The 14,631-nt window shown below is 41.1% G+C and overlaps 1 protein-coding gene across 7 annotated transcripts in view; it reads left to right on the top strand.

The window, feature by feature from the left end:
- Window positions 1–14,631, top strand: part of GOLGA3 (golgin A3) — a 51,260-nt gene that overhangs the window by 20,363 nt on the left and 16,266 nt on the right. For all 7 annotated transcript variants that reach the window (XM_056821948.1, XM_056821949.1, XM_056821950.1 and 4 more), the window contains 9 exons: window positions 1,230–1,432; window positions 3,625–3,762; window positions 4,571–4,732; window positions 5,285–5,653; window positions 10,179–10,256; window positions 10,547–10,810; window positions 11,200–11,294; window positions 13,258–13,474; window positions 14,280–14,423. In XM_056821948.1, the coding sequence (XP_056677926.1) occupies window positions 1,230–1,432; window positions 3,625–3,762; window positions 4,571–4,732; window positions 5,285–5,653; window positions 10,179–10,256; window positions 10,547–10,810; window positions 11,200–11,294; window positions 13,258–13,474; window positions 14,280–14,423 (1,670 nt within the window). The remainder of the gene's footprint in view (window positions 1–1,229; window positions 1,433–3,624; window positions 3,763–4,570; window positions 4,733–5,284; window positions 5,654–10,178; window positions 10,257–10,546; window positions 10,811–11,199; window positions 11,295–13,257; window positions 13,475–14,279; window positions 14,424–14,631) is intronic.

A 14,631-nucleotide genomic window follows, 5' to 3' on the forward strand; every position in this document is an offset into this window, starting at 1 on the left:
TTCTTGTCCTGATTGTTAGATTCAGGAAATGCTATTAGCATACTGCCCTGCTTTTGACAAAGTATCACAGAAGGAGGACAGGCTCACAATCTGGCATAAGGAAGGAGTCTCATGTGGGACCTTTTGCTCTTCATCAGTGGCCTATGGACTGGACCCTCAGAGAGCCAATACGTTTCCCCTCATTCTTTAGCATAGTACAAGGCCCTTCTCAGTTGAACCCTCCTGGTATGTGGACATTTCTGGTCTGAGTGGGTGAATGACATGTGATCCATTAAGCTGTCCTTTTGGTCATAGAATTTTCCACTCTCACTAGCCTATTTTTCTCTGTTGATGGCTCATTTACTCCGAAGATTTTACTTTGGAGTCTTGGTTTTTCTGGGAGCCAGTATTCTGTAGGTCATCAGATTGGGAGAAAAATATAAATACAAAACCCTATGTATTGAAAGCTTTATTTTGAATGCATTCATGAGGTAAATTTCATTTAGAAGATCTTTCTGCACCTACCTGAGCTGCCTCACTTTCCCATTCACTGAATAAAAGGGAAGCACTGAAATTCATTTATTTTTTAGAGTTGCCAGATTGCTTTACATGCAGAATCTCCTCTGATCCTCACAACAGTCTTCATAAATTTGGGACTGTTATCATCCCCATTTTACAGAAGAAGAAGTTGAGGTTCAGGCTAAGTGGCTTGTCCAAGGTCATCACACAGCTAGTTAAAGAGTCTGAGGCAGAATTAGAACCTGGGTCTCCCTGTCTGTCAGGCCAGCAGTAGTGTTATCTGCTATACCAGGCCTCCTCTTATGCTTTATGCTTATGGTAGACTTCCCAGTATAGACCAGTGCTTAGCCAGTTAGTAAATGGGGTTACTTTACTAATGCTTCAAGGACTCAGTAACTGAGGAAGGAGTTCAGACAAAGCCCCAGTATGGCATGTGGACCTAATATGGAAGCCCAGCCCCAAGAGCACACACAAGGCTAGTTCTCTAGATTTCCCAAGCTTGGATTCTCATGGGCTCGCAGCTTGGGCAGGGACCGCAGCTGTCCATTATAGTGAACACAAACAGACTTGCCAATGATCAGTGGGCATTACCCGCCTGTTCAGATCTGCTATAATGTTGACAGCTGTATGTGTCTGTCTGTTCTTCTACAGGGAAGGGAGACTTGTTCTTAGAACCCCGATTTTCCAAGAGAGAAAGCTAGTGCTAACCTTGACATGGACTTTGTTTTTAGTGCATGACCTTCGACAGCAGATGACAGCCTTACAGAACCAACTGCAACAGGTTCAGCTAGAGCGCAGCACACTGACGAGCAGGCTCAAGGCCTCCCAGACCGAGATCACGTCATTGCAGAAAGTCCGGCAGTGGTACCAGCAGCAGCTGGCACTGGCCCAAGAGGCCCGGGTCAGGCTACAGAGCGAGATGGCCCACATTCAGGTAGGCCTTTCCACCAGCTGCCAAGCCAGCCACCTTGAGTGTGTGCTGTGTATCTACCACATGCACCAGCATCCTTTCTACCTAAGTGCCTTAGGGCACAGTCATAATCATATCTTCAAGTTTATGTCACATAGTGTAAGAATTAGCATGTTTGTGAATAGTTCTCAAGTTTATGCCTTTTTCCCAACATAGTTTGTGTTTTTTGTTTTGTTTCTTTGCTAGATCCATTAGTAAACCAAACAATTTTCATTTTCCAGTGCTATTGGAGCTTTCTGCCAGGGAATGACCTAATCTGTAATTCATGAGTTCCCTTACTGTTATTCCCTTATTATGGTTTGTATCTTCTAGACTATTGGTCTTTGCCCAACTTTGTCATGGTGCTTGGTAAACAGAGTCCCTTTGTGGCTCATAGCATTATACTAGTAAGAGCCCTAATAATCCTGCTTTCTGTGATCCTTTATAGGACTCAAATGCTTTCTTGTACTTCATCATTTTTGATCCACAATTAGGACCAGAGCAGTCATTCTCAAAGTGGAGTCCAAAAGCCTTGGGCCAAGACCATAGAGTTAGACAATATTTCACTATTGAAAGAGGTGCCAGACCCAGTGACACTCACTGGGAGTCTACTGCTGGGGAGGCTGAGGCCAGGACATCACCTGAATCTGGGGGCTCTGAGCTGCAAGTTGAGTATCTGTACTATATAGGGCACTAGTTGAGGAGTAGGAGAACTGGCCTGCTGGGTGAGAGGTTAACTGACCCATGCTGGGAATAAAAACATAACTTCCATGTCAGTCAACAGTGGAGGTGAGCCTAGCAGTGTTTTCACCTTTAACCATCCTGATTGCCTTCCTCTGATGAGCACTTTAGTTTACATAGGATGTTACCCCTCAGACTGGACACAACACTCAATGTAGTCTGACTTGCAGAGTCCACTGGCACTGTTACTGCTCATGTCTTGGGGCACTGAAACCTTCAGTGCATTAAAGCTTTGGGTAGCCCCATTATACTATTGATGGAACTTCTACAAATTTCTTTTTACAAGAACTACTATTAAGCCCAATCCCACCCTTTCCTTGATTTTTTAAAAATATTAGATTAAGACTTTATTTTTATCCATATCAAATTTAATTTGATTATTTTTAGTTTCTAAGACAGAAGGTACTGATCTGTATTGATAGTTTCCTCATCTGAGGGTTCTCTATTCTGATGAAATCACAAGTTCAGTTCCTATTAATAGTTTTATTCTAACCAGATCTTTTAAAATCTGAATTCTTTCATTGGATATAATACCTACTCCCTCTTAGCTTTGTGTCATCTATAGTTTTCTAAACATGCCATTTATGTCTCCTAATCATTAATTAAATATGAGACAGGGCCAGCTAGGTGGCTCAGTGGATAGAGAGCCAGGCCTAGAGATGGGAAATCCTTTGAACAATCTAGCTTAGACATTTCCTAGCTTTGTGACCCTGGGCAAGTCACTTAAGACCAGCTGCCCAGCTTATATTATTCTTCTGCCTTCGAACCAATACTTACTGTTAATTCTAAGACAGAAGGTAAGGGTTTTAAAAAATAAAATATGAAATAGAACTGGATCCTGGAGCAAGCTCCTATAGTCTTCCTTCATATTTCCATCAATCTATCACTCATGAACACTAATAATGATAATTGACATCCATAAAGCACTTTACAGCATACAAAGTACTTATACATTCTCATTCAATCCTTAAAACATTCCTAGAAGGAAGATAATATGGTTTCATTTTACAGGGGGACCTAAAAGGTAAGTGAATGTCACATGGCTAATAATTGGCAACTCTCAGATTCAAACTCGGGTCCTCTGGCTCCACAGAATGCTCCTTCTCTCACATGATTGTCACCTCCAAGTCTTTTGCAAAGTTTTCAGAAATTGCTTGGGTTCCTAATTATATTCCTCCCTTCATTCCCCCAATGGAAGCAGAATGTCAGGATGAGTATAAGATGCATTATGCCCAAGCAGGTCAGTCATCAAATGGTTTTCAATCTGATTCCCACTGCCTTGGGTTACCTAGAGCTGATGATACTTAATAAGAATAGTGGATGGAAGTGGCAAAGTACAGGTATTTGAAACACATTTAGTAAACCTCAAAAGATGTTTCTTACACTCTTTGAGTACAGTTAACTTTTGAACTTCATATTCTCTTTTTTCTCCCAAGGTTGGGCAGATGACCCAGGCAGGCATTCTGGAGCACCTTAAACTTGAGAACGTGTCATTGTCCCATCAACTAACAGAGACTCAGCAGAGGTCCATCAAGGAAAAGGAACGGATTGCTGTCCAGTTACAAAACATAGAGGTAAGGATTTGTCACATTTTTGGTTTCCATTACTGTTTAGTCATAGATTCAAGGTAAAAACTTCTTACTTTTAAGTAGGGATAGATTGTTAACCCACCTGAATTCTGACCTTAAGCTAGCACCATTACTACCTCTCTTCGGTCCATGTTCTCTGTGGTTCCTGGGGAGAGACAAATGGTACTTATATCCAAGGTAGCATCCATTTGTTCCTCCTAAAACTGGGATCATACTCAAGATTCCCTAATCCTCATTGCCCCCTCTGCTCCTTCTTTAAAGAACATTCCCTTGAGTGGGTCTGTGGAACTTGAACTTCAGAGTCTTCTTAGAGGGAACAAGCATCCTATGCATGTGTTTTTATGTACCACAGTTATCCGACTTAGGGAATAGTTACATGATGTGTTTATTGCTTTGGCTGTGGAAAGGACTCTATTTGTGTGACTTGAAAGAAAAGCTCCTGTCCTTTATAAAGTCTCTCTCTTTTTTTTTTTTAATACTGTGTATTGGTTCCAAGGTAGAAGAACAGTAAGGGCTAGGCAATAAGGGTTAAATGACTTCCTGAGGATGTCTAGTGAGGTTCTGTTGGGGAGAAAAATGTAGTGATTACTATATATACTAGTACCAGGCCATATTTTTTTTTATCACTGTCTTGTCATTGTATTTTGAAAGGCAAACCAGTCATAAAGTTTGCTTATCTGATGACTTCCAGAAAGGCCCTGAAGAGGCCTGCTCATTGCTGTCAGCTGAGGCCTGGTAAGGAATGGAGTGGCTGGGTGTCTCATGTATAACCTTTTGTGACTTTTGTGTTTAGGCAGACATGCTAGACCAGGAAGCAGCATTTATTCAGATCCAAGAAGCCAAGACCTTAGTGGAAGAAGACCTGCAGAGGAAACTGGAGGAGTTTGAGGATGAAAAGGAGCACTTACAAAAAATGGCCGAGTCTGCCACTTCCTTGGAGCAGCAGCTCCAGCAGGTGAGGGTGTAGCCCAGGCCTATATACTCGGTTGACACAAATGTTTTTGTTCCCTGGGCAGTTTTTTTAATTTGGTTTAATAGTAAAATTACAAAGTTAATTGCCAACTGTGTAATGTATACCTGTGGACAGAGGCTGTGTGCCTAGTAGGGAGAGGCTCATCCTTTGAGTCCAGAAGACTGAGGTTCAGATCCAGCCTGCAGTACAATCTTAGTAACCATGGACAAATCATTTAACCCCTGAGAGCCCCAGAAAATTCTACCAGAATGTATTTTACCTGGGAACTGCCTATCTTTAATGAACCAAGCTCATACACATACATTTCCCTCTGCTCCTAAGACCACAGATCTGGTCCAAGAGAACCAGAGAAATAGGCATGAAGCATATGCTCCAGTATGGCATGATAGCCCACACTCAAATGTTTCTCTGGTTTTGTTTGTTTAAACCTAAACCTGTTTGTTTAAAACCTAAACATTGGCCTATGGAAGGGATAAGTGAACACTGATGGTGTAGTGTTGGATAGCTGTGGCTCATGGTGTTGTTTTCCTTCAGGTAAAGCTAACTTTGCATCAGCGAGACCTGCAGCTGGACACTCTGCAGCAGGAGCACCTGGACCTCATGAAGCAGCTCACCCTTAGCCAGGAGACTCTACACACCCGGGAGCAGGCTCTCAGTGAGCTGCAGACCCGCCATGAGGAGCTGCAGGCCCAGCTAGAAGAGCTCCAGGGAGATGCTGCCACCAAAGACGACATGGTCCAATTTCTGCAGAATGAGAAAATCGTCCTGGAGGTAGCACTGCAGGCAGCCCGGGCAGGCAAAGAGGAGTTTGACCGAGGTGCCCAGCAGCTGGAAGAGGATGCAGATGCCACCGCGGAGCTCCTGGAGCAGCTGAGACAGGAGATAGCAGTCAAGTGCAGTCAGGTAAGGAAATGGGCTGCTCATTGAGCTACATGTGCTGGGGTCAGAGGAGAAGTGCTTACTCAGGGAAATGTTTTAAGTTTGCCTATAATTTTTCCTTGAGGAACAAACACATTAGAGCTCCTAAAGGGCAGAGATTGGCTTGAGAGAAAGATAGAATTCAGAGATGGCAGTATAGGGAGCCCTGACTGCAGGGCAGAGACCTACCTTCCAGGCCACTTCCAAGGCCACTGTTGCCTCATTGGGCCACAGGGCCTCTGGCATCCTTCCCTGGAGAGCCATGATCCATCTTTTGGCAGCTATTTCCTTTTAGGCATAATAGCTTTCTTTTCACTACTATTCTTGATCGCTATGTCTAGAGTCCAAGATATACAGAGTTAAATTGTACTATCTGTCTTTTGTGAGAATTGTCAAATTGGATAGCCGGCTGCACCAGCCTTTTGAGATAATTCACAAAAGGTTCTATACCTGGAATCCAGAGACCTGGGTTTCCCATCTGACTTTTATTAACACACCGTCACATAGGGCAAATTCCTTCATACCTCAGAATCTCAATTTGTTTTCTGAAAACAATTAGTCAGTAAACATTTATTAAGTGGTCTCTATGTGCCAGTCACTGTGTGAAGCACAATGGGGGAGGCAAAAGACAATTCTTACTCTCAAGGGGCTCACAGTCTAATGGGAGTGGCCATAGGCTGTTTACCAAACAAAAATGAACAGTGGGAAGGCATTCAAATAAGAAGAGTTGGGAATGGTTCCTGTAGATTTTAGTAGAGACTTAAAGGAAGCCAGAGAGGTTGGTAGTCAGAGTAGAGAGAGAAAATTCTAGGCATGAGAAGCAGCCTGAAAATATGTCCAGAGCTGAGAGATGCAGTGTCTTGTTCCTGGAATAGCCAGAAGGATAGTGTCACTGGATCAAAGAGTATGTATTGGGGAATAAGGTATAAGAAGACTGGGAAGGTGGGAAGGAGCCAGATTTTTCAGGACTTTTGAATGCCAAAGTGTTTTGTCTCTGATCCTGGAGGCAGTAGAGAGCCCCAGAAGTTTATTGGGGGAATGAGGGAGTGACATGACCATACCTGAGCTTTAGGAAAATCACTTTATGCTGAATAGATGGTGAGTCAGAATAGCAAGAGACTTAAAGCAGACAGATTCACCAGCACACTATTGCAGTAGTCCTATGATGAGGGTCTACCCTAGAGGGGTAGCAGTGAAAGATGGAGAGAAGGGGCCAATATTCGAGAGATATTGCAGAGGTGAAATCAACAGGCTTCGGCAACAAATTGGATATGGACATTGAGAGACAATGAGGACCCTAGAATGGCTCCTAGGTTGAGAGCCTGAGGGGCTGGAAGATGTTGCCCTTTAAGGAAGGAAGCAACAGGGAAGATTTAGGGGAAAGGACAGGTGATTCTGTTTTAGACATAATGAGTTTAGAATGTCTACTGGAAATCCAGTTTGAGATGTCTGAAGGACAACTGGAGATGAAAGAGTGGATGTCAGCAGAGAGATTGGGGCAGGATAGATAGATTTGAGAATCGGCATAAAGATGGTCATTAAATCCTTGGGCGCAGATGAGATGAACATGTGAAATTGTATAGAGGAAAAAGAGAAGAGGACCAAGACAGAACCCAGAGGGAGGAAGATCCAACAAAGGAGACAGAGAAGGAGAAACAGGAGAGGCATGTCCTCAAAACCTAGAGAGAAGAGAAGATAAATAAATGTAAATAGAGAAGAACAGACTCTAGAGACACTTTTAGGTCTGACTCCCATGAGACAGTACAGCATAGTGGAGAGTACTTGGTTGGGAGTCAGTGGTCCCAGGTCCAGGTTGTCCCTTGGTGCCCTCAAGCACATCATTTCTCCTGTTCAGGGCCTGAAGTTATTATCTTCAGGCAGATGGGCTATGCAGGGCCAGCAGCTCTTCCATGACCACACAAGGAGAAGGCCTGCGCTTACTCTCTTTTCCATGCTGTTGGTTGTAAGAGTGAGCCAGACAATTTCCTGCATCAACATCAGTAAAGGGTTAGGATGACAAGCATACATTACCCTGGAATCCCTGGAATATCAACTAGAGTTTGAATATTCATTATCATCAATATAGTAATAGTAATTCAGCAGATATCCACTGAGTATCTGCTGGGTCCAAGACATGTTGTCCACAGAGGGATATAACATTCACAGAAAAAAGTCCTGGGCATTTTGAAAAAGTTTGAAAAGATCAGGAAAGATGTCTCTCAAACTGGCTGTCACATGGCTGATATATTGATAATTTCTTCATTTGAATTGGATTATATATACTAAAAAAGAGCTTTTCTACTATTTAGCTCAATTGAGATAAGTAGGGTAGGTATTACCATTACCATTTTACAGATTTTAAAACTGAGGCTGGTAAGCCCTGGAACCAATCCTGAGTCTATGTTTCCTAGATGCTCCTTTAATTATATTCCATAATTCTGATTCATCCTATTTTTACAGAGGCTTTTTGTGAATACTCCCTGAATGGAGGTTGGATATCCTCTTCTGTACTTGAGACCTTTAAGAGCTATTTCAAGGGAGGGATATGAGAGGGCCTGTCATCACAGGATGCCATTGGTCAGCTCTGCTCTTTTCCAGGTGACTGAAGGCAACTAACTCAGGAAGAAGGAATTTATCTATACCTAATCCTAAATAACCATCAGAAAGAAACTTTATGATTTAAGCCTGAATATCAACTCCCTCCTCTTCTAACCTAAGGGCATGCTATCTAGAAGTAAACTGTAGTCCCATGTGGCAGAATGATCTTTGGTTCATTTTAATGTATTTGTTCACTACGTTATTGGGGCCAAACTAACTGGGGTAGACAGAACCAATCAATTCTTCCAAATCATCTCTTAAGTGTCACTGGCATAGTTAAGAGAACAAAAGAGGGAAGCAAGTACTTTGTGTTTTGGAAGAGGTTAGCTGATTTCCTAAATCTCTGACTACAAATTATTCTCAGAGTCTTTCTCTTGCTAGGATTTAGGGGTCTGTTGATTAAATATATAAGCCACTAATTCAAAACATTGCCCCTCCTTATTCCTGATAAATGTGTAAATCTCATTTGTGCTTTGTTTTGACTTCAGTTCTGTCTAGGGCATCAGAGTATCTTAGTGAAACATCTCTAGGTTAGGAAGTAGGGAAGCCTTCAGACTGTACCATTTGTAGCACTATAGGGGTGGGACTGGCAGGGTTTATTAAGCATCATGTGGCAAGGTGACTCAGTGATAGAGATATAAAAATAAAGGAAGTTCCACTCCATTTGTGGGCTTGTAGAATCCAATATGTACACAGGTAAGTAAAAATGAGATCATTTGAGGAGAGAGAAATCCATGGGGAACAGGAGCTGCTTCATAAGTAGGTAGTACTGGATACTAGCATCTCGAAGGCTGCTAGGAAACCTGAGAGGAGGAATATATTCCAGGCATGGGGTCACCCATGCAAAAGAAATGGAAATAGCATTTTGAATTTGAGGGGCCAACTAGTAGAAAGCAATAGTAAATGGAAGAAGGATAAGAAGAAATAAACCTGCAGTAGTGAGAGGGCGACTGTGGAGCAAGGTTGTAGAATTTATTTTTATTATCCTATATACATGCAAATTAATGCACCCATTAAAGATATTTGAGCAAGAGAATGGCATGACTCTACTTGTGTCTTAGAAATATTAATTTGACAACTGTCCATATCCTTTGACCCAGAAATTAAAGACAGAAAGATGACATTTATAACCAGAATATTCCCAGGAGCACATTTTGTAGTAGCTACAAAAATTAGAAACAGAATGAATGTCCTTCAGTTGAGCAATGGCTGAACAAAATGTAGTATATTAATATAATGGAATATTAATTGTGCTGTAAGAAGCATTCATAGAAATAGAGGAAGATTTGTATGAATTGATGATGCAGAGCAAGCAGTCAAGAGATCATTACACACAAGGACTCAATGTCAGTGAAAATCAGTCAGAAAGCATTTGAGCTCAAGTCAGGTGGTGAAAACTTCTTTAAGTAGAGAAAAGATGAACTACAGGCATGGAACATTGCTGATACTCTCAGATGTGACCCCAGAGCAGGATCCTCTGAAAATGGGTAGTGAAATGACTAAAGACATCAGTAAACTATGTATTTGCCAGCTTTATGGAAAATAAATTGGAGAAGAGAATGACTGGAAGCACCAAGTATGAAGTGTATGGAATAATCCAGGTGAGAAGTGAAGTCTCCCCAAATTAGGTTAATGATCCTGTGGTTGGAAAGTGGAAAAGTATTGTTGAGATCAGGTGGCTAGGAATTGTCCAGGGATTGAATCTAACATATGGGTTAGGATCCCTCAAGGTTGTAAATGAACCTGGGAAGCCAGAAGGAAGGTAAGAAGTTAGAAAGAAGGTAAGAAGTTAGGAAAAAAGGGTAGGTGGTGTTTGAGAACAAAAACAGACACTCAGATGATGGTTGTTTGGACGAAATGTCTCTCTGGATCCCTACTGGTGTGACAGAGTGTGTCTTCATTTCTGTCACAGGTAGAAAACCTGCAGCAAGAAAGCATTGCTCTGAAAAAACAGACTCAGAAAGTGAAGGAGCAGTTTCTTCAACAAAAGGTAGAGTGAAGCTGTTCATCATTTTCTTTGAATAAAAGTGACACGTGAAAATTCATATTGATATGATACATTCTTTAGATAGATGCATTACCCTTGGACTTTTAATCCTTGGTGTTTTTTTTTTTGTTTCTTAAAATATATTTATAAACTTTATCACAAGCTCCCCCATTTAAAAAGTTGTTTATAGAGCTTGAGGGCAGAAACTATTAAAACTAGGATTTTTAATTAAGAAGAGTCACTTTACATACCACATCCTAAGAACAGTCTATAATTCTAGTATGTCCTAGTAGGTGATGGTGGAGGCATACCGGAGAGATGCGAATTCAAAAGACCAGCTGATCAGCGAATTGAAAGCCACAAAGAAAAGACTGGACTTAGAGATGAGGAGTCTGAGGCAGGAATTAATCAAGCTTCAAGGTGAAAAGAAGTCAGTGGAAGTGGAACAGTCCAAGTTACAGAAAGAAGTATCCCAAGTTCACCAGCAAATGACTGACCTCGAAGGACAGCTCCAACTGGTACAGAGAGAACGAGACGAACTGGAGACACAGTTACAGGTCTGGGCACTACTGTTGGAGTCATCTACTGGGGATTTCTAGTGATGACACTTAAGACTACCAAGAAGTTTTTTACAAGGACTCAACTCTCTGGCTTCTCCAGAGTATCTTATTCAGGATGGGGGGGAGGGGGGGGGGCAGGCTCTCACCAGGGCAGGAGCAAATGTCCATAGAACTGAGGTGGCAGATGGGCCCCAAGTAACATTTTGTCAGCTGTGTCCATTCAGGTGCACACATAGCCTACAGGCTCCCTGGAGTCATGTTCACTTCAGTAGCAGACCCCTGCCAAAATAGCAGCTCCTGCTGTAAAGCAAACCACCCCAGAGCAGGTGAAAGATGATTCCTTACCATACCTCTCACATTATTTATCCATCTCTCTCATTTTCAAGTCTTTGCAGTTTGACAGAGAACAAATGGCATCTCTTACAGAGGCGAATGAAGTGTTGAAACAACAAGTAGAACAAATGCAACTGGAAGCCAGAAAGTAAGTGTGCCCCTGAGCATGATGACTTACGTAGCGCAGCAGCCTACGACCAAGGCAGTACGTGCATGAGCTTTACATGAACACGTGTCACAATGTTTGTGTGGGTATGAATTCATCACAAGTTTAATTTCTATAACTACATATGATGAGTATGTATAGTTAACTCCATCTAGAAATGCAGACACCCATATATACAGATATATGCTTCAGTGCAATTCTGTATGTAATTATGTATGAAAGTCCTTTTTACACAAGTAGAAATCTCCCACCATGCATACCTTCTCATTCTATGTACTTGTCTACATCTCCTCATATATAAAAATCTCTGAAAGAGATATACCCTTCCTTTGGGGTTTTGTTTTTTAAACATTTTGTGGATACTATTATTGGCTTCAGGCTATTTATCTTTAATTGTGCATGTGTCAGGTTTTCACTAATGCTTTTTAAATAATAAATGTATTTATTAATTATTAAGTTAAATATAAATATATTTATTTATATACATATATAAATAAATATAAATATTAAATTAAATTTAAAAAATAAGTTAAAAATAAATGTACTTGTGAATATGGAAAAAAGTTTACAAGCCCACAGAAATTTTATTAGTCTATTCTGCCCAGGATATTCCCAGATCCTAAAATGAAATTCACTTTTATTTTTATCCTTTGGGTTGATGCTTGTTTGTCAAGAAGCACAGTAGGCATGGTCCACCTAAAGAAAAGCCAAAATGGGATGCTCCGGGTTGGTAGATGAGATAAATTGAGGGTCTATTATTTACTTTGTTAAAGGTTCCACAACTCAACAAAAGGAATCATTTCAGAATTCTGGTAAATGGAAAGCTTTCCTAGTTGGGTTATAATTGGGTTCATCCTGCAAAACTTCCATTTGTATCTTATTTTAGAATAGCCATTCTACTTCATAAAATGGCAGATCACAACCTCCAGATGGAAATAGCAGAAGTTTAAGCCCAGCATCCAGATATGATCTTTTAGCTTTCAAGTCATGCTTTTTTTTTTTAATCAATACTAAATAATGGTTCCAAAGCAGAACAATAAAGGCTTGGCCATGGGGGTTAAATGTCTTGCCCAGGGTCATACAGCTGGGAGGTACCTGTTGTCAAATTTGAACCCAAGACCTTCCATCTCTGTGCCTGACTCTCAATCCACTGAGTCAGCGATCCCTTAAAAGTCCTCCTTTTTAATAAAAGAATGTCAGAGCCAGAAGTAACCTTATACTTCCTCTCTCCAACCCCCTTGTTTTTAGCTGAAGACCAAAAAGGGGAATGACTTAGCCAATTCATGGCATACTATCCATGAGAAAAGATTTTTGGAATATAATCCCCACATCAAGATGTTTCTTTTAATTGTTTAGTAAATTATTTCTTTTTAAATATATTTATTATTTTTATTTTTAACATTCATATTTTTTAAATTTTGAGTTCTGAATTCCCTCCCTCTTTTCTGCCCCTCCCCCATCCATTGAGAACGAAAGAAATACGATCTCAGTTATACATAGGAAGTTATGCAAAGCCTATTTCCATATTAGCCATGTTGCTCCTGCAATCTTTCAGTGATCTCTTCACTATCTCCAACCTGTCCTTGAATATGGACTGATTTATTGCTGTGAGTAAGGGAGTTAGGAATGGTTTTTTAGGTTTGTAAGGAGAGTTTCCCCCTAGTTTTATAGAATCCTTACCAAGGTGCTCTGAGAAGAGGAAAATGCAAATTGAAACTTAGGAAAACCTTGCATGCATTATATTTGGTTTAATGAGTCACTCTTTGTCACTTCCTCCCTGGAACCTTGACCTGGATCATATTGTGACATGAGTTAGTCCTAGAGGCCTTCTGAGGCTTCTTCCAAGCTCAGATTATATGAAGTTAAACATTTTATTTTATTTCAGTGTTGGACTTTTTTAGGCTCAGGTTTTTGTTTTTGTTTTTTCTCCTTTACCGTACTCCAGGGCCATTACAGAACAAAAGCAAAAGATGAAGCGATTGGGTTCAGATCTGACCAACGCCCAGAAAGAGATGAAGGCCAAGCACAAAGCCTATGAAAATGCAGTGGGCATCCTGAGCCGTCGCCTACAGGAAGCCCTCACTGCCAAAGAATCCTCAGAAGCAGAATTGAACAAACTCAGAGCCCAAGTTACAGATGGAGGAAACAGCCACGCTCTAAATGTAGGCAGATGTCGCCTTCTCTCTCTCTCTCTCTCTCCCACTTGGATATGTGGACTCACAGTGCAGCCATAGGAGGAACAGCAGCAATCAGTATCCTCCTTTCTGGGCCTCACTGTTTTCATACGTAGAACCTAGCATTGGGTTATATGATCCCTAAGGTTCCTTCCAGCTCCAAGTATTCTGATTTATTAAAATGATGTAATTTTTCTCACTTAGAGAACTTATTAGTGGATAAATTATGGAGTCAGGCAAAAGTATCATCTGTGGGCATAGATTTTCCCTTTAATTATTTCTATAGCATGGACTCTAAACTACCATTTAAATGTCCCATAGCCTTTATCATTTAGGGTCTATTTTGTCAGGGCGATACCTACTGTTCAGCAGTCTTTGCTTCCATTGCTATCATGGGTCTCACAAGGTGAACTCCTGCCAACTTTATAGTATGGCAGTCTTGTTTATGACATGGGCCCCTCCCATGAAAGGAGTCATCCTTTACTGATTTCAGAGCTCTTCTTTATCTTTTACCAGTCTAAAACAAAAATTGTGCCATGTGATTTTATTAGTTATCATATTAAATGTACCGAATTTGGGTAAGTAAAGCTAAAGCCATTTTAAACAAAACTTCTGAGGAAATGGATTAAAATATTTGCATTGTGTGGGAAACTTGCATAAGTTACCAAAATCAAATCCTGTCTCCTATAACCAACCTTGTTCAAAGAGAAGTTGATGTGTTGTATGACTGTTTTTGTGTGCCATCATGAATCAGGATGAACTGAACCCCTTGTCTCCCTGCCTCTGTCTTCAGGAACGAATCCAAGTCCTAGAGCTGGAGCTGCAAACTGTTGGCCATAGTAAGATGGTGCTGGAGAAGGAGCTCCAGGAAATCATCTCCCTGACCAGCCAAGAGTTGGAAGAATACAGGGAGAAGGTCATCGAGTTGGAGGATGAGGTGTTTGTCTCCGCTTTGACTTGGGGGAGAAAAAGGTTAAGGGAGACCAAAGGGATGAGATGGGGCAGCAGGAAGGATGGGAGCATGAATGTAGTCAAGGAAATGGTGCTGTAGTAATGCACAGGGTCATGACTGCAATTTGTGATTGTTAAAGCTATCTCTTGCTCTAATATTGTTGAGTATTGTCTGGTATCCTCTTGAATTGAAC

Source organism: Monodelphis domestica, chromosome 3, assembly GCF_027887165.1.
Source record: "Monodelphis domestica isolate mMonDom1 chromosome 3, mMonDom1.pri, whole genome shotgun sequence".
In the NCBI taxonomy this organism is placed as follows: domain Eukaryota; kingdom Metazoa; phylum Chordata; class Mammalia; order Didelphimorphia; family Didelphidae; genus Monodelphis; species Monodelphis domestica.